This window comes from Phocoena phocoena, chromosome 6, assembly GCF_963924675.1.
Source record: "Phocoena phocoena chromosome 6, mPhoPho1.1, whole genome shotgun sequence".
In the NCBI taxonomy this organism is placed as follows: domain Eukaryota; kingdom Metazoa; phylum Chordata; class Mammalia; order Artiodactyla; family Phocoenidae; genus Phocoena; species Phocoena phocoena.
The window spans coordinates 1,095,490-1,122,959 of record NC_089224.1 but is presented as its reverse complement, the minus strand read 5'-3'; the positions used below and the strand labels follow the sequence as shown (position 1 = coordinate 1,122,959).

Genomic DNA, 27,470 nt, shown 5'->3' with positions numbered 1-27,470 from the left:
TTTGGTCTCTGAGGACTTTATCTTCATTTCTAAGGATGCAGTATCCAGGAACAAGGAACTGGTCTGACAGTTGAAGGCGTGTTCTAAATCAGAAATCCTGTGTCTCAGAAGACAACTCGGGACTCTGCTGCCCCCACAGGAAGGGCAGACCTGGCAGCATCCCAGGGCCCCTTGCCTGCTCTAGTTTTCTCATACTACTACTGCATTCTAACATACACCCGATATAACACTGTCATTAATTTACTGAAAAAAGATTTTGTCATCCGTCTCACTCCCTCCATAATATAAGCATCACAGAGGTGAGAAATTTTGTCTGTTTTCCATGATGTACACCCATTAACAAAAAAGGGCCTGGCACTTACTAGACATTTGGTTAAATGAAAACATGAACACATGCATGAAATCATTGCTTGAGTTTTCAAGTAATAATGAGAATTTGGAAACATCTTTGGAGATTAGTAGGTTGATGAATTAAAATACCAAGTATAAATCACATAGATTTTTGTCCCTGCACCTGATAATTGACAAAACGTATGACTTTGATATATTGAAGTTAATATTCCTTAACTGCCTGCAGCTTCTGTTTAGTCATCCTCTCATAGGTGACCGATTAACACAATCTTTTGTGAGTTACATATAACCAAGGTAAAATAATGTATACACAGTGTAAAACTAACAAAAAATACGAATGTAAGCACAAGCAGATTAAGAAATGAGACATTGGGCTTCCCTGGTGGTGCAGTGGTTGGGAGTCGGCCTGCCGATGCAGGGGACGCGGGTTCGTGCCCCGGTCTGGGAGGATCCCGCGTGCCACGGGGCGGCTGGGTCCGTGGGCCGTGGCCGCTGGGCCTGCGCGTCCAGAGCTTGTGCTTCGCGGCGGGAGGGGCCGCAGCAGTGAGAGGCCCGCGTACCGCAAAAAAAAAAAAAAAAAAAAAAAGAGACATTGTTAATACTCCTAAAGTCCCCAGTTTTCCAGTTGAATTCTTTTTCTGCCCCACACAAGGGTAACATCCAATCTGAATTCTGTCATTATTAGTCTGTGATTTCTCAGTCTAGCTTACTACACGTTTATCTCCCATTCCTCTTGTTTTCTATTTTTATATACATGTCATCATGTTGTATATGTTGTTCCATGACGTGCTTTTGTTACTCAGCACTGATTTTGAGATTCACCTATAACAGATATTTAATTCGAGTGAATATATTACAGATACATAGTATATCTGTGTATATATATATAATTCCAGTGAATAAATATATTACTAAAATCTGTGGCATTCTATACTGTGATGAGATGCAGTATTCATTCACTTAAATCCTATACACCAATGATAATAAATGGAAAAAATATATATATACACATACACACATCCCTTCCCCTGTCGGTGGACACACGTGGGTTCTGTTTTCCTGCTTCTGCAAACTGTGATATTGGGGACTGTTTATCCTTGTAGGTGGACCTCTGGTAGCGGAGCTGCTGTGTCAGGGAACGAGCAGATCATCACACGCAGAAACGTGACAGTGCACGTGGTCCTGAGTTATGAGTCCATGTCCACGCCAATGCTTGGAATTCTCAGTGTGAAAGAAACAAATAAAAGCCGGTGTATTGGACTTCAAATGGTATCCCATGTGGTTGGCATTTGTTTTTTCCTGGCTGAATAACTTTGAGACCTTTTTCTTTTGATAAAGTTTGGCCATTGGTGCTTTCTGCTCCTCCAAGTGCCTGTTTATATGAAGTTTACTCATTTTCCGTCAGGTCACCTGTTTTTGCTGCCGTTGTTGTTGTTCAGTTGCCGCTTTAAAAAATTATGGAGATCTTTTTTTTGTTGATTTTATATGTTGCAAATAACTTCTCTCGCTCCATACTGCTTTATTTTTGTTAACTTGTATTAACGGGTGGCTTTGACGTCAAAAGTTGGGAATTTTAGTGTGTTTAAATTAATATCTCCTCTTGGAAAGAATTCCTTGTCTCTTAATATATCCTGCCCAGTTGTGAAGTGATGCCGATATTCTTCTAAATGCAAGACAAAATTTTCAGTAATCTGCTTTTAATTTTAAAATTTAGACAGTATTTTTGTGTATATAAAGTATGAGATCGTGATCCAGCTTCTTTCATTTCTTTGTGGATGACCTGTTGTTTCAGACCGTTCGTGAAATAATGCATTGGATTCCACGTGTAAGTGATATCATGATATTTGTCTTTCTCTGTCTGGCTTACTTCACTCAGTATGACAGTCTCCAGGTCCATCCATGTTGCTGCAAAAAGCATTATTTCTTTCTTTTTTATGGCAGAGTAAATATTCCATTGTATATATGTACCACATCTTCTTTATCCATTCATCTGTTGGACATTTAGGTTGTTTCCATGTGTTGGCCATTGTAAATAGTGCTGCTATGAACATTAGGGTCGATGTATTATCTTTTCAAATTATGGTTTTCTCCAGGTATATGCCCAGTAGTGGGATTGCTGGATCATGTGGTAACTCTATTTTTAGTTGTTTACGGAACCTGCATACTGTTCTCCAGAGTGGCTCTACCAATTTACATTCCTACCAACAGTGTAAGAGGGTTCCCTTTTCTCCACACCCTCTCCAGCATTTATTGTTTGTAGATTGTTCTGATGATGGCCATTCTGACTGGTGTGAGGTGATACCGCATTGTCGTTTTGATTTGCATTTCTCTAATAATTAGTGATGTTGAACATACTTTCATGTGCTTTTGGGCCATCTGTATGTCTTCTCTGGAGAAATGTCTATTTAGATCTTCTGCCCATTTTTTTAGTGGGGTTGTTTGTTTTTTTGATATTGAGTTGCATGAGCTGTTTATAGATTTTGGAGATGAATTCCTCATCAGTTGCTTTGCTCTGAGTCAGAGGAGCGTGCGGGCGTGTAGGGCCCGAGCTCAGGGTCAGGTAAGTCCTGGATGTCAGGACAGCCTTTTCTTTCCTTCTTTTCTTCCCTCCCTCCCTCCTTTCCTTTCCTTTCCTTTCCTTTCCTCTCCTTTCTGGAGCCAACACCCTGCAGACTTGATCCTGTGTGGGGATTGCTGTTACCACTGCCGGGAACTCCGTCTAGGGCGGTGGAGGCCGTGGGCTACTGCTCCCCCAACCTCACCATGAGGTGAGAACCAGAAAGACTGAGGCCAGATTCACCACAGCCGTTTTAGTGAACAGGCACGGACGCCGTCATGCCGCTGCTCCATGTGCTTGAAAACCTCAGAGTCTGACATGATCCCTGCAGGAGTGGTTCCCGCTGCGGGGACGGTGACGTAAAGCAGAGCTCAGAAAACTTTCTGTAAGGGGCCAGATGTGCTAGGTTTTCTGGGCTGGGGTCTCTGTCACGACTACTGAGCTCCGGTGTTGAAGTGCCCAAAGAAGCCGTAAGACAATATGTACAGAATGAGCTGGGCGCCACCACACCTGTATTTACCAACGAGGCAGCGGACCTTCTTCTGTGGCCCGTGGGCTGGTGTTTCCAGGATTCCGATGAAAAGGCGAGATCGGCCAGGCTTCTGGTCGCGCTTCTGGTCGCGTGTCTATGAAGAGAGATGACACCAACCAGGCAGACCTCACCAGGGCTTTGGGGCCCCTGCACTTTCTCTCCTACATGTGCACGTCTGATGCCAAGTAATGAAAATCGCCTGTAGATTTTCACAAGGTTGTGATCACTCGGTAGCTGTCCCTACAATGTCGATTCCTGTTTCGGGCAACTCAGGTGCTGCCGGGTCACCTCCAGGCCTTATGCACGGTTAAGTTCTGCACCTGCGTCCAAGCTCTGCCTACCACGTGTTTTAAAGTGAATTTCCACCCGGAGGATTTACCTGTCTGCTTCGTGAGGATGCAGTTGTTGATAAGAGGGGGGCACATGGTGGGGTGGGAGGAAGAAAAGCCTCTCCCTGCACGCTGTCATTAGGAAGGTGGGGACTGGCACTGGCCAGTGTGTCTGTTCCCTCCCGGCTCCCAGTAAGGCCTTAGCCTGCTCTGGCCCCCCGCCTTGTCTTCTCTCCTTCACACCTGGTTTCAGCCATAGCCTTGCTCACTGCCGGCCCCTGGGCTCTTTCACTGTCTCTGTCCTGCTGCTGCTGCTCCAAGAGCTTAGTTCTCTGCACGGTTCCCATTCAGAGAGGGAGATTTAATCGCCAGAACGTGATGTTGTTGTGAAAGGACTTTTCTGCCCTTTTCAAAGTTTGATGTCGGGGTGGGTCTCTTTGGTAGATGAATGTTGTCTTTCTTACACAGGAACTACACGTTGACATCTTTTGCATTAATATACTGAGTGCAGTTACATGGATGAGTGAGCGAGCAAAGAATTGAAGGAATGAACGTATTAACAGGAAGTTCTGATAGTAGTTCACTAACATTTGGAAGAAGGCAGCAACGCTTTATTTATTTGAGGGCTCATTAAATGCCATAAATTGCATTTTCAGGTTCCCAGTAAAGGTGGTTTTATCCAGTTTTTCAGTTGAAGAATTTGAAGCTAAAAGTGTGTAGCTTTTTTTTTTTTTTTTTTTCGGTACGCGGGCCTCTCCCATTGCGGAGCGCAGGCTCAGCGGCCATGGCTCACGGGGCCCAGCCACTCCGCGGCACGTGGGATCTTCCCGGACAGGGGCACGAACCCGTGTCCCCTGCATCGGCAGGCGGACTCTCAACCACTGCGCCACCAGGGAAGCCCAGTGTGTAGCTTTTTCACGGTCCTTCACCAGTTGACTGTAGAGCTAGAGCTTTCCCTGTGTCCGTGTCTGTAGTATTTCTGCACCGTCAGCCATTCCGCGTTGCCTCAAGAGCCAGCACAGTAGTGGAAGCGGAGGTTTGCAGGGTGAGCTTCAGAGAAGCCTTGCCACGGGGGCAGGGCGTCACCACCAAGCAGGAGGAGAAGCTGGCGGAGTCGCGGCGAGGCAACGACTCCTTCCGTCGTGACGTCATCACAGCCTGCCTTCAGGGTCGGGCAGGAGGAAGGAGACTCGGGCTTAACGCCCCAAAGCTGAGGCGCCGTTCACGGCTCGTGATGGCTTTCTGTCTCTTCTAGTACTCTCCTGGGTCTCATCTGAAGCCACTCCCCTCCGGCTGCCTGGTGGGTGTCCAAGCACTCTGCATTCCTAAGATGACTTATAAGGTCCTCCTTGTCCTTTCTACTTCCCTCTGGGACGGCGCTAGGAGAAAGGCTCACCCTGTGACTGGGAATCCCGAGCTACTCTGCCTTCCTGTAACTGCTTCTCAGGGATGATGGACTGCTTGCCCTCAGGGGATGCTGGCAACGCAGACGGAGAGCTGATCAATCCAAGCAACAGATTGCTGGGGACACCAGACACTCGTGTGCAGGTGGCTGTCCCAGTGTCACCTGCCACTCGCTCCCTCAGTTCTGGTGCAACAGATCACAGGTCGGGACTGTGCTGTGGGAAACCGCACTTATGTTTGAGGATGTGAAAAGCCCTACAGAGTAGGAATCTGACTTTAGGGACAAATATAATTATGTCTGAGGGTGGAGACCGTTAGTAATAGCCACGTGTGGAAAAATGGCAGGAGCGGAGATCACTGGTAAAAGGAGAACTCACCATCGATGGGTTTGCAAGACCTTGCCTGCTCCCACAGACAGCAGAGGCTCTTGAGTTCATTACAGGGATTTTTAACTTTACTTGCTGGCTTTTCAGCTGTCTAAATCCTTTTATCTTTGTAGCATATATGGCCTCCCAGCCAAAACTGGTAAACACAATTCTGATCTAATTTAATACCTACATCAGCGTACATTTTAAATATCGTATCAGCAGGTCCATAAACAGCTCTGCTAATAATGTATGAAATAGCACAGCTCCAGACACATTACCATTGCCAACACCAAAGTAAAATCCCATTTACTTTTGCCTAAAAGTGTTTGATACTGAATTTGCTTTGCCCTGGACTGTAATTAACAACACTTTGAACTACTAACAAGATTCCATTGACTAGTGATATTAATCACACGTTCAGGGAGAAATTGGCTATTGCGTTTGATTTTTTTTTTTCTTATGTGCATCTAATCACTGATTAAAACTAAGGAAATGGATCTTTTCACCATGCTCCTTGGACATTTATTTTCTTGGTAGGTTTAGTCTATAAAGATTTCTCCCTCTCTATTGGATCTTGCTTCTAAATTTCTACAGATGTGGAATAAGCCCAAGAAACAGTATTTCTTGTCAAGAGGAACAGTTATTCCAGATAATTAAATCCAAGATAGTTCAAAGAAAACACAGCAAGGAGCATAAATTAGGTTCTATCAAGGGATATAGGACGTTCCTCATGAATGGATACTGACAAAACAATTTTGTGGGAAGCTTTAAAAAGTCGTTAATAGTTTTGAAACTTTTGAAAACTGGCATATGAGGAGAAAGCTACAAGGTTTAGTTCTGTGTCTTTAAAATATGCTTCAGACATTCACAGCTGTTTCATCTTTATATTTGACAGTATTCTGAGTTTGCATGTAAGATTTCTGCACATATACTCTTATGAATGCTAGGGTAGATTTTTTTTTTTTTTTTTTTTGCGTTTGCTCAAATGCCATTTTGAGAAGCAAAGAATAAAATGTAAATATCAAAATGGAATGAATTTGGAAAAACAAAAGGGATCTTCCCGATATCATAGGACCTCTCTTACCTATAAATAGTATTCAGAACCGTCTTGTGACATAGCCCCAGAGTCAGACTCTGTGCTCCAGGGAGACAGGACACTTTATCTTATTCACTGATTTTAGTTTCTTGCTTAGAACTGGAGCACAATAGATGATAAATATTTGCTAGGTAATCAGTGAGCAAAAATAATTTAGGTTGGAATTCATAGATTATTTTGCATAGCAAAAGTGCTATTAACAATTGGAAATTAATAAAATGAAAACTTAGAAAACTGAAGCGTAATGAAAGTGGTGAAGAGAATGGACCACAGCCATGGGTGGTTTGGGTTTAGGTCTTGTGTCTGGTGGTCCCGGCCATGGGACCCCGTCAGTCAGCCTTTCCTCCCAGGCTGATTCCAGTGTTTAAAGAGTGATGCTGTATAAAAACACTACGTTAGAGGTGGTGGTTATTATTCTTGTTACTAGTCCCTGATTCTGGACTCTGTGTAGGTCTTAAGGACTCGTACAAATACACCAACGTCATGATTTTTCTAGAGGCCACATGGCAACCTTAAAACATTTAGACCAACTTTGAATCTGGAAGGAAAGGACAAATATATCTTGTAGCAGCAATTCTGGTTATGATGAGTTTGCCTTTCTGTGTCTGCCTGGACACCTCGACTGTCCTGAAACCCCCCAGCCCATCGCCACTCTTTCCCAACAGACCTGTCCTCCTACACATACAGACTAACAGGCACACACACACACACACACACGCACACGCAAGTTACGATCCCTACACTGAACTACTTGTTGTCTTCAGACTTCTCCGAGCTTTCTCCTGCCCGCATGCCTTTCCATTTGCTTCTGTGGGAAATGACTGTTCTTGCGAATTTTTTTTGTGTGTGTGATACGCGGGCCTCTCCCGTTGTGGAGCACAGGCTCCGGACGCGCAGGCTCAGCGGCCACGGCTCACGGCCCCCGGCCCCAGCCGCTCCGCGGCACGCGGGATTCTCCCGGACCGGGGCACGAACCCGTGTCCCCTGCATCGGCAGGCGGACTCTGAACCACTGCGCCACCAGGGAAGCCCTGTTCTTGTGGATTTTGAAGCCACAGTTCTTGTTTCATGTCCTCTGACCCTGACCCTGTGAGGCTGAGGCAGATTTAACACTTCGTATGTGGCTACATTATGTTACCACCACGATCACCTCTTTGTAGACTAAGTCAGGGGTCCCCAAACCCCGAGCTGTGGAACGGCACCTGTTCGCAGCCTGTTAGGAACCGGGCCGCACAGCAGGTGGTGAGTGACGGGCCAGTGAAGCTTCATCTCCCGCTCCCCATTGCTCGCATTACTGCCTGCCTGCACCATACCCCTGCCCCGGTCCATGGAAAAACTGTCTCCCACGAAACGTGTCCCTGGTGCCAAAAAGGCTGGGGACCGCTGGGCTAAATTACGGGAGAACAGAGGCTGCGCCTGCGTACTTCACCTTCCAGCAGCCAGAGCCTCCCCTGTACCTGGCCTCTCAAAGCTTTTGAATGGACATTTGTGAAGCTCCCCCTCCCTCCCCCCTTGCTGCTCCCACCTCATCCTTTTCTCTTTGTCCTCCTTCTGTAAATGGCTCACCTGCAGTAACTAAGTGCAATACAAAATGAAACCAAACATATGTAGTATAATGGGTACTATTAGTAATCTTTTTTTTTTTTTTTTTTTTTTTTGCGATACGCGGGGCTCTCTCACTGTTGTGGCCTCTCTCGTTGGGGAGCGCAGGCTCAGCGGCCATGGCTCACGGGCCCAGCTCCTCCACGGCATGTGGGATCTTCCCGGACCGGGGCACGAACCCGTGTCCCCTGCATCGGCAGGCAGACTCTGAACCACTGCGCCACCAGGGAAGCCCTAATACTAACCTTTTATTCCATAATATTCAAAACTTACTTAACGTTTGCCCTTGTCAAAGTACCAGTGGGGAGCGCAGAGCACCAGTAAAACTGGATACCACAGGCTAAACGTTAGCACTGAGCCATTAAATAATTTATTCATTTTTTGGTGTGTTCAGGAGAAAGACAAAGGAAGCAGAATTGTTTGTTCTAAAAGTTACACGTATAAAACGGCTTACTTTTTTTTTCCAGCTGAAAGCACATGTAATGTAGATATTGTCTTGTTTTACATCAGATTCCTTTAAAAGAAGGTTTCTTCCCTTAAAAACATTCTGGTAATTTGAGCTACAAGATGCAGTTGATAAGAATATCATGTGTATTTCCTTAAGAATTTCATTTCTCTTCATCTGAGCTATAGTTTTTTGTCTTTCTTTTTATAAGGATGAGATCACAGTAGTACAAGATGGTAGGCATTGCAGGGTTGTGTGCAAATCTGAAGAACTATGAAAAGTGGGTGTGTATGTGTGTGAACACCTGTGTATGCACACACATACTTGTTACAAAAGATTAATTATCCTTTCAAAACTCATCTTTTCAGATCATAAAATTAATACCAAAAGAATATGATGTTTTTAAATTTAAGGTACATTTATTATTTCCTATTTTCCTTTATGTAGGATAAAGGGGGTGAACCTCAACCGTACAACTTCTGGTTTTAGTTTTTATTTCAATTGATGTATTTATTGTAGCGTGATTAAAAAAATCAACTCAGTTGCATGCATACTTTTAGATGTATGTGTCAGACTTCCACTTCAGTCTCTTTGTGTGGACATGATATCACTATGGTAAATTTATTTTTATTGGTTTGGTTCTGACAGGATGTAAAAGTAGGAAGCTGACTTATGAAGAGAACTATATAAATTTTAAAACATTTCTAATTTTTGGTTGCTGGTATCTGAAGTCACACTTTTCTGATTTTCTAATTATATATTTTGGCTCTTAGATTACCTAATGCAAAAAAAAAGTCTTCTAGTAGAGCATAAGCCTAATTAATTAGTGGACACTTAAGAAAATAAACTGTACTAGTTTAAAACTTTGTAGATTTCTTATTGTGGAAGAGGCTATTAGCAAGCATACAGGTTATAATTTTTATATTGGTTTCTAGGTTGTGTGCTTCATTATAATTAGAGTTGGAAAATGCCCAGCTCTGTATAGGATTCCCTATGTTATAAAATTTTACTGTAATTCATTTTCATATAAATTTTAGTGTGCAAACACATTTATTTCCTGTTCTTACATTTGTTGATAGGTGCTGCTTTTTGATGACTGCAGACTGAGGGAGGAGGGATGAACTGATACTTGTCCTAAATCCCATGCAAATATTGTTACTGATTTTATCTCACCTCTTTATCATAAGGAAAAATATTCTTTAGCGTAATTTTTCTCCAGCTATCAAATTGGCTGAAATGTTCTCAGCCTTTTGGAGATGTGATTCTTTTTATTGTTGGATTCATAGCATTTTATCAGAAAACACTGTCAGCGTAGATACACAACATTTGGGGGGCACACCTGTGAGGACCTAGGTCCACATCAAGTCCACCAGAGCTGCCGAGGGTGCGCACAAGCTCGGTGTGGTTTGCAGCCTGTGCTGGGCAGGGACAGAGATGGGACTGAGCATTGAAAACCCTTCTTAGCTATTTTACACGAACATTTATATTGATCTCTGTTTCTATGGATTAACTCCAGTAGTGATGAATTTGGGTTTGTATGTCTGTTTTGGTTTCATTTTTTTTTTTTTTTTTTTTTTTTTGCGGTACACGGGCCTCTCACTGTTGTGGCCTCTCCCGTTGTGGAGCACAGGCTCCAGACGCGCAGGCTCAGCGGCCATGGCTCACGGGCCCAGCCGTTCCGCAGCATGTGGGATCTTCCCGGACCGGGGCACGAACCCATGTCCCCTGCATCGGCAGGCGGACTCTCAACCACTGCGCCACCAGGGAAGCCCGGTTTCATTTTTTAATAATTCGTTTTGTTGTATTTTACTAAAGGCTTGTTCTGAAATGTTTGGGAAAAATAAATGTTCTCCCCCCAGCCTGCCCCTTCTGAGGCCCTGCCGCACCGCACAGGCATAACAGTGGAGTGACTGAATCTTGCAATTGAAGAGACTAGGGGAGATTTGAAATTCCTTTCCTTCAAAATCCTGACGGTGGAAAAATGAAATGTTCTTGTGTCCTAAGAGGGGAAGGGTCTCCAGCACCTCGAACCTAGCCCGAAGGGCCCTACATCCTGGTGGTCTTGCTTCTGGGCTTGGATGGGGTGGGTGCAGCCACTCGCTGTGAACAAATCAAAGGTGCAGTAGTGATGGGGTGTCATCCTGGGATGAGCGTAAAGAGACCGTCTTGTGTGCCAGGCTCCCTGGCGGGGTTCTCACTCGGAGAGTGGCCCCGTGGGGACCCCCGTGTGGCAGGGAAGGGGCTGAGCCAGTCAGGAGCTGGAACCCCCATCCAGAAGGGAGCAAGGATGCTACATCACCAAAAATGCCTGGCAGATCGGAAGCTCTTTGTCAGTCAGGCCTCTAGGAGGGAGTGTAGCCTGGTTGGCACCTTGACTGCCCCTGAGAGAGCCTTTGAACCACGCCTGGATTCCGGACCTTCCAGAACTCTAAGATGGATGGTTCTCGTCCCAAGCCTCTAGAGTTGGGCCTAAAAGGAGGGGTTGCTTTATCTGGTCCTGGTGCACAGAGGAGCAAGTAGCTCCTGGGGACTGTGTTTTAGCCACTGTCCTCATTATCCTTTCCTGATTGTAATGCTCATTTTTGGCTTTCTGGTAACTGGGCTATTTTTAAAAACTGTGTTGATGGTGTTAGTACTGTTGTTTCAGTGTTGTAAGAAGTCTGAAATGTAAACCTTAAATATTGAAACAAACCCCAATATGTATACATTACTAATCTTTTGAATTGAGCAAAGGATCATTCTTTCAGAAAGTCGTCTCTCTCTGCAGAGAAGAGGAAGAAGGTAGTACTCACAAAGCGAAACTTCTAGGGCAACACATCACACTTTAGTTCGAAGATTTTATCAACCAGTGAACTGTGAACGTAGCGGTGTTACTAGAGATAATAGCTGTGCATCAGGATCTCAATTTGTACATGAGGAAATAAAATTATAGTAATAATAACCATGAGGGCAAATCAGAAATTGTCTTACGGCTTCCCTGGTGGCGCAGTGGTTGAGAGTCCGCCTGCCGATGCAGGGGACACGGGTCCGTGTCCCGGTCCGGGAAGATCCCACATGCCGCGGAGCGGCTGGGCCCGTGAGCCATGGCCGCTGAGCCTGCGCGTCCGGAGCCTGTGCTCCGCAACGGGAGAGGCCACAGCAGTGAGAGGCCCGCGTATACCACAAAAAAAAAAAAAAAAAAAAAAATGTCTTAAACCCAAAAGTGAAATCTCAGTGTGAACCAAATAGCTTTCAATTTTTGTCTAAATATAGATACGTTCAGAAAGGAGTTCCCAGGTATTGATCATGAATAAGGACAGTTGTACGTAATCGGAGTTCGTGTATAAGTATATCCCCTGCCCACTCTGTCAGTATAGCCTCTGAAGAGCGTACTTTTGCTGCTGGAGGTGTAAATGAGCACAGAAATATACTCTTGGCTCAGTAAGGAACCAACTAATATCCTTTGTTTCTTAACATAGCACATTCTAAAAACGAGAAATTTCTGATGAGTAACTTCTGTCTGTTTTACACAGTATTTAAGTTTTGACTAGTACTATATTTTCATTGACTTTTATGTGCTAATGATTTGTATCAGACTGATAGTATGCATTTAATATTTGTATATAATATAAACTTATTTACATTTGATATGATGGGCTCTGGGTTGGCGGGGCAGAGCAGCCTCGTCTCAATAAAACTTTATTTGTGAAAACAGGTATTGGGCCACCCATGGGGTGCATTGGCTCACCTGTGCTGTTCTCGGGGGGTTTAAGCGTGTGTTCTCGGCAGGTGGCTGACCTGCTGCACAGGTGAGGCCAGGGAAGCAGAGAGAGAAGTGACAGCAGACACGCTGCCTCTTATAGATGCTGAAAGCTAGGTTCTGGGAACCTGGTCCAGGGCAAGCGAGTGGAGCCCCAGGCCACTGTGCTTCTCAGTTTTTGTTCCTGTTGGTGTTCTTATAGTTAAAACCAAGGCTCCCAATATTTGAAAGTCCTTATTTTATTTATTAAGGCAAATACTTCTGTGTCATTCCCTGAAATTAATGAATTGTAAGTTTTGTATATCAGTGTGAAACTAACCAGCCCACATACATATGCAGAAGAATTTTAGCCTTGATGTGCAGGGATTTGCAGAGACAGTTGAGGAATCCCCCAGTGCACATTTCTTTTGGCACAGTTTGTTTATGTGTTTAATAATCTGCCGTGAGTCAGGGAGCATAAAAGTGCTCTCTGAGAAGTAAAGGGCTCACTAAAGTGGTATAAATGAATTCTCTCAGGGTCCTAGGACATCACTGGAGAAACGAGGGGGACTTGAGTAATAAACGCGGCCTTGGGGGCTGAAACAGTTGGTTGTCTCATGGATAATTCCTTTGTGCCCAGACAGAGCTTACTTCCTCTATTTTGGGATCAAATCATGTGTTAAGGGGGGGCTTCCTCTTTTGTGAAATGTACTGGCTTAACTCTTACGCTGGGCATTCCTCCCATGATGGGCTGAGATGTACATGAGGCTGTCACAACATAGAACACATTGCAAAAAACAGACAGACTTTCATTGCTGTGCTTGAGCTTGTAGAACTAGCAGTGCCTCGTGAGTTCCCTGAGCTGTTGAAACACAGCAAAGAAGAAGAGGTCACTTTAGTTGGGAAATCCTAAAGTTTAGTGCGAGAGGGCTCGGGGAATGTAATCGCAAATCACAGAAATTCTAGGGAACTTCCCTCGCCAGCCCTCAGCGTAGGCCCACACAGGCGTCATCATACTGTTTGACTTCTGTGGACATTTACAAAGATTAACAGAGCTTTTGTTAATAAGTAGAGCAATAGCTTATACTTACCTTTGCTTTCACTCTGGAGGTTAGAATCCAAAAGTACGATTGTACAGCAGTTCGGAATCGGGTGTATTCCTGTCTTTTACGTATTCCCCAAATGCAGACGCTTTGCCGATTCTTTGCTCCTTGGGAATACACAGATCTTTCAGTGTGGAAACTTTGGCCCAATCTCTCTTCTCCGGAAGATGACTAAGGGCCCAAATTGCTCTCTCTGTCTCTATGCTTCTGTGACTGTGTCCTATTAGGGTGACCAGGAAGTCGTTTGTCTCCTGCTGGCTTGTGGAAAAGCTATTGGTGGTTGTGGTCGTTGCTGGGAATCAGGACTTCACCAAATAGAGGCCGGAGGGTCCAGGCTGCGATGTCAGGGGAGTGGGTATGGATGCAGAGTGATCGAAGGGGAGCAGGGGATGCCGGGAAAGTCCAGGATGGGAAATAGGGTCAGAGGATGAGCAGGGGATTCCCAGGGAAGAATGGACAGAGGACAGACTGATGTCCACACACACACACAGTCAGGATGCTGAGGACACCCTGGGACGTGCCCCTGGATCTGCTGCAGGTCCAGTGGCCCCGTTCCAAGGCCAAACCCATCCTGCAGCATCAGATTCCCGGTGGGACTGACCTTGTGAGGATTTACCTTATGGGTTGCAGATTAAATTCTGCCAACAAGGGCTCTTTGGAGATTCTGGAGTCTGTGTATGGGAAGGCGCAACCAAGCCAGAGGTGGAGAGCTTGTGTGTACCTTTTCATCCTCAGGACTAACTAACTGTATGACCTGGGGGGCCTTCCAGCTATTAATTATTTGCTAGTATACCACAGTTTTCTATTCTCTCTCATGTTTTTGAGCTCTGACCGTGCTCAGCCCGGTATCACTTTGAGTCTCTAGAAAGTGATGGTGGTTGATTTTGGATGCCGTCTGGGAATTCAGGAGGGGATGGGGCAAGTGGCTTTTCTGCCCGTGGCTGATGATGGCTTCCCGTGGAGCAGCCCCACCCCCACTCCAGGTTCTGTTGATGAGCAAGTTATGGGGCCAGGCTGGGCTAGGGGCGGGGGATGCCCTGCACCTTTCCTGGGAGTGACAGGAAGGAAGGATGCACAAGAGGAAAGCCCCCGATGGGTACCTGCTCTTGCAGGTCGGGAGCTCCAATGCCCTTTCACAGAGGGAGGCCTGGGAGGACAGGGTGATCCTTGCAGACCTGGGTAGAGGCTCACCCTCGGGTCTCCGTGTCCTACAGGAGCGTGTGAAGACCTCTCACCTGCATTGCAGATTATCTGCTTGCTTTCTCTGAAACAGGGTCCATCTGCACTGCATCCGGCTCTCACATCAGATTCTGGGCCCCTTGAAGTCACAGGCCACGTGTCACTAGGTTTTCTTTTTCCTTAGCATCTACTAGAAGCAAAATAAATATTTATTGGAAGGATTGAACAAAACACATCCTGAGTCTCTGATACAACATTGGATGGTGAGTAAGGAGGTCACACGACGTGCGTGTGGCTTCAGAGGTCAGGGGTCACAGTACTCCAAAGGCGTCTTTCCCTCTGCCCTCCCATAGCTTGCAGGCTTCCCCCAGCAACTCCACATGTTTTACTGAAAAATCCCATTTTCATATGATGTCAATTTAAGAAGGATAGTCATTCTTAACATCGTAATGGTAAGTGACAATTACTTGAATGTTTTTCTGGCTGGAATAATAATAGGTACCCTTTTTTTTTTTTTTTTTTTTTTTTTTTTGTAAGTAAAATGTATTTTTTTTTTTTTACGGTACGCGGGCCTCTCACCGTTGTGGCCTCTCCCGCTGCGGGGCACAGGCTCCGGACGCGCAGGCTCAGTGGCCATGGCCCACAGGCCCAGCCACTCCGCGGCATGTGGGATCTTCCCGGACCGGGGCACGAACCCGTGTTCCCTGCATCGGCAGGCGGACTCTCAACCACTGCACCACCAGGGAAGCCCGGTACCAATTTTTAAGTGCTTATTGTGAGCTATAAGCTATATTCATACTTTGCATATTTTAATAATTTAATCTTCCTCAGCTTAAGGGCATTATTACCAGTCTCAATTTTCAGAAAAGAACAGTTACGGTCAGAGTTGAAATATCAGAGTAACTGGTAAATACGGAATTTAAATATAGGCGTTTCTTATTCGGAAACCTCACTCTTGGGCCGCCGATGTCCTATTATATGTTTCTCTTTCTTTTCTTTCTTCATATCTTTTTATTGTCATTCATTGAAATTGTCAAGCTAGGACTTGAAAATTTGTACCAAGATAAGTTTATCTTTGTCTTCCTAATTATTATTTCTGACGTTTTCTCAGACTTTCGTTTTTCATCATAATTCATAAAAATATTTGAAACATAATTGTTCTATGAATGACATCACTGATAAAACACTACTGCTTTTGGAGGTTGGTTGTTTTACCAACCCGCTCCCTCCGGTCCCCCAAGTGCTCTGTACTGGGATTTGTAGCTACAAGATGTGGTTACATCGAGTCCTTTTCTCTCTTACACTAAATTTCAGTTCCTAATCGTGGTTGACCCACATTTTACACTGCAGATTCAATCATTTTCAATCAAGTCCGGCAGTCTTGGATCTGTTATATCACTTAAAATAGTGCATCACTAGTGAAATACAACATGTAAATTCTTAACATGATGAAATATACTTACAAATGCCTTAGAGTAAAAGATGCAATCTAGGTGAGACTGTCAATTAAAAGCAAAACTAGGAGACAGCTGGTGAGGGGGGCTTTCTCCTTCTTGTCCTGATGCCATCACTTCAGGGGGGAGTTTATCCCAAAGACACTTACTGTAATAAGTCTCAGTGCACATAGTGGGAAATAGCAGAGATGTGTATTTATTTACTTTGTCTCTGGACTAAGATTGCTGGGTTTCCATAGTCATAAATAGGTAGTTGTGCAAATCTGGAAAGAAATCTTATCAATCTCATACCCCATGGGTTTTTTTGGGGGGGAAGGGCAAAGCTGATTGGCTAAAACATAGCTGCCTGTGAGTTGTCTCATATGACTAAAATATTATTTAAATGTCATTTAAATGTTTTACACAGACATGAAACGTATCTCTATAATAGACTCATCTATTTAAAATATATATGTATACATTTATATATATGTATATATTTTGACATAGATGCATGAGTGTGTGCGTTTGTGTGTGTGTGTGTGTTCCAAATGGATGACTAATACAAAGACCTCACGTGACATCCTAGATACTCTGATAGCAGACTTCAGATGGGGAAGGGAAGTACCATGGAAATACTGTCACCTAAACGATCTTGGTGTAGGTTGACCCTAAAGTCCTATACCCCACCTGAAACTGGACTGTCATATATTGGGGATATGAGTATGGCGCTTCAGAACTACCCACCGTTGATAACCATCACTTTCGCACTTATTTTATTTTTACAGTGTCTCCAAAAGCATTATCTTCCGTGTCCCATTTTGTAATCGTGTAAATACTTCCTTTTATAGCTTAACAGTCCTTTATACCAGTTATTTAATATAAATTACAGAACACTTATGGGAATATAGGACACAGTTGTGTCCAGTAGTCATCAATAGAATCTTTATTGATTATTATTTAAAGGTGGTGTGCCCTGCTAGCAATTTTCAAATACATATCTCAGGAAGGTCCCACTGTCTGCGCAAACCTTCGTGGCCTCGGGAGCAGCTTGGGTGGCTTAGCACAGGCGGTATGATGCCCAAGTGTAGCTCTTCTCACGTGCAGCTCTAGCCCTTGGGGGGCTCTTGAAGCCTCCAGCCTCTCCTATTCCCAGTTAATCACGTGTTAGAATCCATGAGGATACTGAGTAATCCCTGCCCTAGTTTTCTAGTCCCTGTGATTCTTTCAGGCATCGGGAGCATTAATCACCGTAGATGCAGCAATGAGTGAATGAACCAGACAGTTCATCCGAGGATATAAACTGGTCCTTCCCACCTACTTCATCTGGACAAAGCCTGATTCTGACCAGCTATTGTCAAGGGAAACTAGTTTCTCTATTCTGGGCATGGTTCTCATTCTGAAACATATATTCTGAATGTATAAGAAAGTACTTAGACCTTTATGTATGCGTGATTTGTTATAAAATACTATAAGCAACGTGGAAGCACAGACGTATGAAGAAATAACTAAAGGTTGGTAAATCCACACAGATGGATGTGAGACGTTCAGTATTTTGACCAAACATATTAATACAGTTGTAAAGTGCTCTTAATAAAATGCACAAAACATCTGGATATAATATTGAACATACAGTATTATCTCAATATAGTCAAACGTGTGTGAAGGAAACTCTGTTCCTTAGGAGTTCTTTGCTGTAGGATAATTTGATTCATTTGTGTTTCTGTATTTCGCAAAAACTCTGCATCACGGGTCCTCAGGTAGGTGGTTTTCCCCCTGAGGAGACGCTTGGCAGTATTCGGCGACAGTCTTGATGCCACACCTCGAGGGAGGTCACTGCTGGCCTGTCATGGGTGGAGGTCAGGGATGCGGCTCAGCAGTCTGCGATGCTCCACAGAGCCGTCCCCCCACCTGCCCCCGCCCAGGACAACAAAGAATTACCGTCTCCAGAGCCATCACCAGGTGCCAGGGTCTGGCTTTGCCTGTGTTTCAGGAGAATGCCCAGTCGTGGGCATTTCCTGAGTTGTTTTCTAAATCCCCAGTTGGCTTATTCTGGATCTAAATTGAAGCCTGGGAACAACCAATAGTGTCAGTGGTGGCGAGGGTGAGAAACTGTGCTCTACATTAAACATGTATCTTATTTAAAATCAGGAAAAATAGGACATTAAAACCCCAAGGAAAAGGCTTAAATCACAGGATGCAGAAATCAAATTTTCTTATACAGACCACATTTTAGGCGAGAACTGTCAAATATTATTCCTTTCAATATGAGAAATTGGAAAAGGTGCAGAACTGACTCTGATTGTCACTATAATTCACGGTGTAAGCTCTGGAGCGTGAGCTTTGCCCAGTGGGCCCTCGGGCTTGGTGTCAGTCTTCTGAACCTGAGTTTCTCCAGTCCTTACCAGACCAGGTAGGTATTCTTTTTCCGACTTTAGTACAGGCATCTGAGGTTTAGACCATCTTTTTCTCTAGCCTCATGCAGTTATTAGATGGTGGAGCCAGACTTCAAATTCAGGTCTGCATCTCCAGAGCCATCACCAGGTGCCAGAGTCTGGCTTTGCCTGTGTTTCAGGAGAATGCCCAGTCGTGGGCATTTCCTGAGTTGTTTTCTAAATCCCCAGTTGGCTTATTCTGGATCTAAATTGAAGCCTGGGAACAACCAATAGTCACTAAAGCTTTTTGAGACAAAAGAAATTGCGCCTGAATGAACACTTTATGTGAAAATACTTTGATTTCTCATCCTGGCAACATTCCTAAGATTTAATGCGGTGAAACCATTTTCAGAAAAATAAAAGTCTCGTGATATGAGAACACAAAGAAAAATATCTAAAAATAGCTAATAGGGGAAGGACTTTGCTTTTCTTTACCATGTCAGATGGCCAGCTGTCCGTGATGCCCGTGACATAACAAAAAGCCAGGTCATGTTGTACATTATGATTACAGATTTTTTATAGCTCTGATCCCAGAATAAGCCAGTGTGATCATGTTATTCTGAAGGACGTTGAGTTAAGTCGTCGAGGTTCGCTTTTACCATCGCGTTGTTTTCTCTACATGCCCGTGTACTTCCTGCTAACCCATACAGTGTTGAGTATTTCAAACACTCCGTGTCCTGGCAGGCGTGATGCTGTCATGTTATCAGGCCTCAGTGTCAGCTCCATTCCTGTGCCAGCCTTTCCACAGCCCAGAGTCACCATTGTAGGAAACACCTTCTCGCACCTTTCTGGATGGTGCCATGGTGGCTGTACCGCTTCAGAAAGTCTGAGGGGACAGCAGAAGTACTTGTCTTCTGGCATTAACCACAGTCATTAATGTTGGCTTTGAAAAAGTTCTCTGCATCTCACATCTGACATTTGGGGGAGGGTTGCAGTGTGGACATCACTTTGAAAAATGTGATGAGGGGTCCGTAGCTCTTTCTACAAAAAAACAGAAACACTACAGGACTTTGTCAGCAGTCGTGACAACTTGTCCGGTGGTGATGTTGACCAGACACTAAAGGGATAACCTTAGTCCTTCTGACTGGCAAACATGCTTTAGCACCTGCTTCTTGCCAAGAGTGGCCTGGTGCTTTGCATTTTTGTAACTAATCCCCACACCACCCTTACCAGACCAGGTAGGTATTCTTTTTCTGACTTTAGTACAGGCATCTGAGGTTTAGACCATCTTTTTCTCTAGCCTCTTGCAGTTATTAGATGGTGGAGCCAGACTTCAAATTCAGGTCTGCATCTCCAGAGCCATCACCAGGTGCCAGAGTCTGGCTTTGCCTGTGTTTCAGCAGAATCCCAACCCTCTCCACGCTTGGAATGGAACACAGTCATCTTCCCCACGCAGTGAGCGGTAACCTGAAAATGTGATTACGTGAGTGTGCTGTGATCTTCAGCTGAAGTTTGAGAATTTGAGTGTAGGTACTTGATTTGAAAACCTAGTTTCCCAAGGTTTGTATCATGCTGTAATTTTTTTAAAAGTGAGATTTTAAGATGAGACTAAACAATCAGTATTTGTCTAATTATCCAGTGGTGTTATCCATCCTTCATCTAAGCCTGGATAATTTAGCGCAGAACCTGTCAGCGTGTTTTGCCCTAAAATGCCCCCTCTCTTGTTATAACCCTATCTCAACATAAATAGAAGACAGACAGACATGTCTTCTGTGGTTTTTCTTTTCTTCTTTCCTTTGAGGGTGAGAGATGGGGGTGAAAAAGGTGGTAATGAGTGATTCGTCACAATAAGGGAAACGTTTTGTAACAATTAAAAAATGTTCAATAAATCAATTAGGGAAGTATATTTATTTCTGTAATTAAAATGCTCTACGTTTCCTCCCAGTACACGGGAGGGTGTTAGCAAAGAGGGTAGAAGAAGCTTGAAAGAATCTCTGCTTGGCCTTCTGGGTTCCCTACGTTCTGAGGTTTCTGGTGGGTTAGGATTTGGGGCTGGGGACTGTTTCATCAAGGAGCATCCCATAGTGCACTTCTCTTGCTTATGACGGTGGAAATAGCTTATTAATTTGAACAGTGAAACCGGTTCTGTTTGCATAAGAGATGATCTGTTTGAGGTGCCTTTACAAGGTTTTTAGGTAAAAACGGTGGATAAAATTGAGTCAGTCAGTTGACTCAGCTCTGTGCGCTATCCGTTGCCCCACTTTTGTGCTTTATGGTCAAATGTACTAAATATACAGTAAATGTAACGATTCTTTCCCATATCAAAGATTGAAACTTTAGGCAAGATTTAATTAGGTGCACATTTTTTCTCAAGCTTCCTGGTGCATTCTGATGAATTCCTTAGATGTGACTGATGTTCATAAAGTATGTTTATAGTGTCTGGGCCGCTACAGAGTCACCTGGTATGTTTCCTGCTATGGTAACTGTTACAGTTACTGGTTTGTTTTGTTTTCTTTTTTGTTTTTTTTGAGGAGAAAGTAATTTTTTTTATTATCTCAGAGACACTTAATTGAACAGAAATCTCATGTTCAATTTACTTTGTTTGCTTGAAATCTTATAGCCAAATATGTGGCTCTTTTCCCCAATTTCCTTATTTATTTCATATTTAATTATAGCATATTTTTAAAGTTAATTTTTATTGGAGTATAGTTGACTTACAGTGTTGTGTTTCAGGTGTACGGTAAAGTGAATCAGTTATACACGTACATAGGTACACTCATTTTTAGGTACTTTTCCCATACAGGCCATTACAGAGCATTGATTAGAGTCCCCTGAGCTATACAGAGGTCCTTATTAGTCATCTGTTTTATACATAGTGGTGTGTACATGTCAACCCCAGTCTCTCAATTTATCCCCCCTTCCCCCCTCCATTTACTCATGTACTAGCGCAAAAGGCAGTTGTGTCATTGGAAACTGGTGGATGCTTTTATAAGCTTATTAGCTTCACGTAATTGTGTGTCATACTGCGCGTTGAAAGTATCGCATTATAATACTTAGATGACGTGGCAACCAGAACAGTTAAGTTCTTACAGTATAGTAAATGTTGACTTGCCATGAAAATGAACACATTTACTGAAAGATACTTCTATAACGTGTTAACAATGTATTCTCATTTGATAACTATTGTTTTTCTCTTGTTCCTTTTTTTTCTTTTTGTTTATTTTTTTTTTTTTTGTAATTTACTGCTTGCCATTGCAGGAAGTAGAGGTTTGTATTCAGCTTCTGTATTCACATTTTATTTTTGATTTCATATGAATCTTTACATATTAATTACTCACAGACACTCAATTCACATTATTTTTTCCCTTAGGATGATTATTTCCGCACTTGGAGTCCAGGAAAGGCCTTCGATGGGGGTAAGAATGTCATTACTTTCCAATAAATGTTTTTACATGTTTACAATCACTGAACTTCAAACGTGATATTTATTGCCTGGTTAGATTTTAAAATACTAAATAGGAGAGCTTAGATGAATGGAAAAGATTCATGCCATAATTACTTTCACTTCAGAACATGAGAGATAAGTTACTTAGGTATTGTGATTTGTCAAGGTGTCTCTCATTTTTAGAATCATATCTGATTTGTCTGATTTAGGCTTCTGAACTTTACTGTGTCCATTCTCATTAGTTGATACAAGTCACTTCATCCAGTTCTCAGATATATTCAAGTACTTTCACTAGGAAAGAGATTTATTTTTGCAAAATTTCAAAACAAATGGCTTTGCTGTCTCATTTTCAGTAAATAAAAGCTTTCCTGTAAAATGGAGCAGTCTGGTAATTAGACTCAGCTGGTGTCTTAGTAAGACCCGAAAGGAAAACTCTTGTATTGAAAAACCGTACCCGCAGTTCGTAGTCTTGGTTGGCCCCCTTGAGACGGAGGGCAGGACACACACTCGGGACGGGAAGCCCTTCCCTGGGTGCAGGAGATGCCCGATCTCAATGCAGTCGTAATTATGTTAGTAAACAGATTAGTTTACCAAACTGTACACTGTTAGAACCAGACTCTTTCTTTTAAAGTTTGAAATTTCTACTTTACATCGTCTGTAGTAACCTTACATAACATGGTATCCATGGAGCAGTATTACTTAAAAGTAGAAGTTGTTTTTTTTAAATGAGCCATACTATGCCGTTAAAGGAAGCTTTACAGTATTGTGCTGTGTTTCCTAATATTTGGGATGAACGCTACCTCAGCCAGCCTCTGAGTAGGGACCAGCTGGGATGGACAAAGGATTGTGGTCAACGTAGAAATTAACCTTCAGTCGGAAACAGCAATTCACATCCTGCCCCTCCTGTAACATTACTTTCTTTGTTCCTTACTTCGTGATTTCACTGTTATTATCCAGTGTGTTAATTTGTGGGATTTACATAGAAATGATTTTGATTTGGTTACTATAAGTCAAGTGAAAGGCACTAAAAGACAGGCAGTGAAAAAATACAGGCAAATATGCTACACATCATTACACTTTGCAGATATTGTGTTTACAAATTGAAGGTTTGTGGCAACCCTGTATTCAACAAGTCTATTGGTGCCAGTTTTCCAACAACATTTGCTCACTTCCTGTCTCGGGTCACATTTTGGTCATTCTCACCTTATTTCAAACTTTTTCATTATTGTTGTATTTATTATGGTGATCTGTGATCAGGGATCTTTGGTGTTACTATTGTAATTGCTTTGAGGCATCGCGAACTCCACCCAAATAAGACAATAAATGTAATAGATGTTGTGTGTTTTGACTGCTCTACCGACCAACCTTCCCTCCGTCTCTCTCCCTCTCCTCGGGCCTCCGTATTCCCTGAGACACAGCAATACTGAAATTAGGCCAATTAATAACCTACACTGGCCTCTGAGTGTTCAAGTGAAAAGAAGAGTCACAAGTCTCTCAGTTTAAATCAAAAGCTAGAAATGATGAAGCCCAGTGAGGAAGGTATGTCATTGGTGGGAATGTAAATTGACGCAGCCACTATGGAGAACGGTATGGAGGGTCCTTAAAAATCTAAAATTAGAGCTACCATATGACCCAGCAATCCCACTCCTGGGCATATATCCTGAGAAAACCATAATCCAAAAAGACACTTGCACCCCAATGTTCATCGCAGCACTATTTACGATAGCCAAGACATAGAAGCAACATAAATGCCCATTGACAGAAGAATGGTCAAAGAAGATGTGGTGCATGTACACAAGGGAATATTACTCAGCCATGAAAAAGAATGAAATAATGCCATTTACAGCAACATGGATGGACCTAGAGATTATCATACTAAGTGAAGTAAGTCAGACAGAGAAAGACAAATCGATCATATGATATCACTTATATGTGGAATCTACAAAAAAGATACAAATGAACTTATTTACAAAGCAGATATAGACTCACAGACTTAGAAAATGAACTTATGGTTACCAAAGGGGAAGGGGTGGGAGGAGGGATAAATTCGGAGTTTGGGATTAACATATACACAGATAACCAACAAGAACCTACTGTATAGCGCAGGGAGCCATACTCAGTGTCTTGTGATAACCTATAATGGAAAAGAATCTAGAAAAGAATCTAGATATATATACATATATATATTCAGCCATACATATATGGCTGAATCACTTTTCTGTACACCTGGAACTAACACAACATTTTGAATAAACTACAGTTCAACAGAGATTTTAAAAAAAAAAGCAAGCCGAGATAGGCCAAAAACAGTGAGCCAAGTTCTGAAAGCAAAGGAAAAGTTCTTGAAGGAAATTAAAAGCGCTGCTCCAGTGAACACATGGATGCTAAGAAAGCCAAACAGCCTTCTTGCTGACATGGAGAAAATTTTAGTGGCTGAATAGAAGATCAAACCAGCCACAACATTTCCTAAACCGAAGCCTCATCCAGAGCCAGGCCCCACTCTCTTCAGTTCTGTAAGGGCTGAAAGAGGTAAGGCAGCTGCAGAAGAAGAGTTTCAAGCTAGCAGAGAGGTTGGTTCATGATGTTGAAGGAGAGAAGCTGTCAGTCTCCATAACATAAAAGTGAAGCAGCGAGGGGGTGATGTAGAAGCTTTAGCAAGTTATCCAGAAGATCTAGCTAAGATAATTAATGAAGTTGGCCACACTAAACAACAGATTTTCAGTGTAGACGAAACAGCCATCTGTTAGAAGAAGATGCCGTCTAGGACTTTCATAGCTGGAGAGGAGAAGTCAATGCCTGGCTTCAAAGCTTCAACGGACAGGCTGAGCCTCTTGTTAGGGGCTAGTGCAGCTGGTGAGTTTAAGTTGAAGCCAATGCTCATTTACCGTTCTGGAAATCCCATAATTAAGAATTATGCTAAATATACTCTGCCTGTGCTGTATAAACGGGACAACAATGCCTGAATGACAACACATCTGTTTACAGTATGCTTTACTGAATATTATAAGCCCACTGTTGAGACCTACTGCTCAAAAAAAAAAAAAAAAATCCTTTCAAAATGTTACTGCTCGTTGACAAGGCATCTGGTCACCCAAAGCTCTGATGGAGATGGACAGTGAGATTAATGTCGTTTTCATATCTGCTGTGCTGACGCAGCATCTGTTCTGCAGCCCATGGATCGAAGAGGAACATTATGATTCATGGGAAGAGCTTAAGATACCAACCTTAACGGGAGTTTGGAAGAATTGATTCTAACCCTCATGGATGACTTGGAGGGGTTCAAGATTTCAGTCGAGGCAGGAACTGCAGATGTGGTGGAAATAGCAGGAGAACTAGAGTTAGGAGTGGAGTCTGAGGATGTGCCTGAATTGCTACAATCTCAGGATCAAACTTCAATGGATGAGGAACCGCTTCTTATGGGAGAGCAAAGAAAATGGTTTCTTGAGATGGAATCTACTCCTGCTGAAGCTGCTGTGAAGGCTGCTGAAATGACAGCGAAGTATTAGAATGTGAACATAAACTTCGTTGATAACGCAGCAGCAGCAGGGTTTGAGAAGACTGCCTCCAATTTTGAATGAAGTTCTCCTGTGGGTAAAATGCTCTCAAACAGCATTCATGCTACTGAGAAGTCATTCATGAAGGGAAGAGTCAATTGATTCGGCAAACTTCCCTGTTGTCTTACTTTTAAAAACTGCCGCAGTCACCCCAGCCTTCTGCAACCATCACCCTGATCAGTCAGGAGCCACCAACATCCAGGCAAGACCCTCCACCAGCAAGAAGGTCATAACTCACTGAAGGCTCATAGGATGGTTAGCATTTTGTAGCAAAAAAGTATTTTTAATTAGGGTACGTGCATTGTTTTTTTTAGACATATTGCACAATTAATAGGCTACAGTATAGTGTAAACATAACTATTATATATTTTAAATATCTTATATATAAAATATATTTTTCTTTTTAATTTTATATTTAAAAATGCATGTGACTCACTTTATTGCAATATTTGCTTTATTGTGGTTGTCTGGAACCGAACCCACAATCTGAGGTATGCCTGCAATGAAATGCAGACTGAGATATATGTGCATGCTTTCTTGGGAAATGAATTCTTATTGTGGAATCATAAACCTTGAAAAATTGCAGTTATCTATGAAACGGATGTTAACACTTAAATTTGCCGTACTTGGTGTAGCCAATTACAAATAAGATGCTTTGTTTTTCTCATTTGTGTGAGTGAATATGTGTTGCACTGCAATTTATCTCTTGTTTAAGAAGAAAAAGAGATCGTTATAGAGAGGCTTCCAAATCCTGAGGTACTGGTAAGACCGATGTACTTTACTATTTGAAGAAGTTTTTGACCTAACAACTTGTCAGATACCATATTTATCAAGCAGAGACTAGCTCAGGCATGATGATAGCTAATGTTTGTACAGTGTCCTATATGCAGTTACTGTTCTAAGTATTCAGTATATGAGTTACATTAGTTCATTCATCTTCACGGTCACCCCGCTGGGTGGATGGGGAAGGTGAGGCCTGAGGCGTTGAAGGTCCTGCCAAGGTCATAGTCCTACAAAGTGGCAGAGCCTGGCCTTGGGTCCAGGCAGTGTGACCCCTGCACCCCGTTTCCTGATTGCTAGGAGGTACTGTCACTCGTATGGTAGCACTAAGATGAAATAGTGGCATACAAATGGAATTTTGAAGGTTGTGCTTTAAGAATATGTATTTAGGGCTTCCCTGGTGGCGCAGTGGTTGAGGGTCCGCCTGCCGATGCAGGGGACGCGGGTTCGTGCCCCGGCCTGGGGGGATCCCACATGCCGCGGGGTGGCTGGGCCCGTGGGCCACGGCCACTGGGGCTGCGCGTCCGGAGCCTGTGCTCCGCAACAGGAGAGGCCGCGGCAGTGAGAGGCCCGCGTACCGCAAAAAAAAAGTATTTACTTGACTGAGCTTTGAAATATTGTTGTTAGCTTTGTTTCTGTATTTAACATGATATTCTGTACACTATCAGGTTTTGATTGATTGAACATATAGTTGATAAATATACATGGGAAAGTTTTGTATTCAAAAAATAAGAAAGGAGGGGAAAATTAGTTTGAACTACGTGTATTGTTTTCTATTTTGTTTTTTTGTGTTGAGTCAAATTAACCAACCCATTTGTAGACTATAGTGAGGAGTGAGAAAAGTCATCCTGTTCTCATCTGGCTTTGAATAAGATAGATAGTGTCATCTCATTGGGATAGAATAGACACTTGACATATGTTAACTTCAAATGTTCCTTGTTCTTTCTGATGAAGGAACTTTCCATTAAGGATCATTTTCAAAATGATTGAGCTGTTGAACATAGCTCAGAATACTTTTTATGAGTGTTTTAAGTTTTAATATATCACATTTTTCATTGGCTTATGGACATCAATATCATATCAATATAAATTGATTTTCCCCAGTATCTTTACTGGGGGTCTTGCATAATTCTAAAAGGAGCAAAGAAAAATTTACGTTAGCATAGAACATTTTTCTGATAATGTTTGTATCATTTTTAC

General features: G+C 43.0%; 1 protein-coding gene across 5 annotated transcripts in view; it reads left to right on the top strand.

Annotated features, from left to right (window-relative positions):
• The window catches only part of SPOCK3 (SPARC (osteonectin), cwcv and kazal like domains proteoglycan 3), a 376,452-nt gene that overhangs the window by 113,321 nt on the left and 235,661 nt on the right, over window positions 1-27,470 (top strand). For 3 of the 5 annotated variants that reach the window (XM_065878631.1, XM_065878629.1, XM_065878627.1), the window contains one exon: window positions 21,862-21,907. The exons of 1 other annotated variant lie outside the window; for it this stretch is intronic. In XM_065878631.1, the coding sequence (XP_065734703.1) occupies window positions 21,862-21,907 (46 nt within the window). Of the gene's footprint in view, window positions 1-21,749; window positions 21,759-21,861; window positions 21,908-27,470 lie in introns of all 5 variants that reach the window. One more of the 5 variants, XM_065878628.1, reaches the window with a different exon arrangement.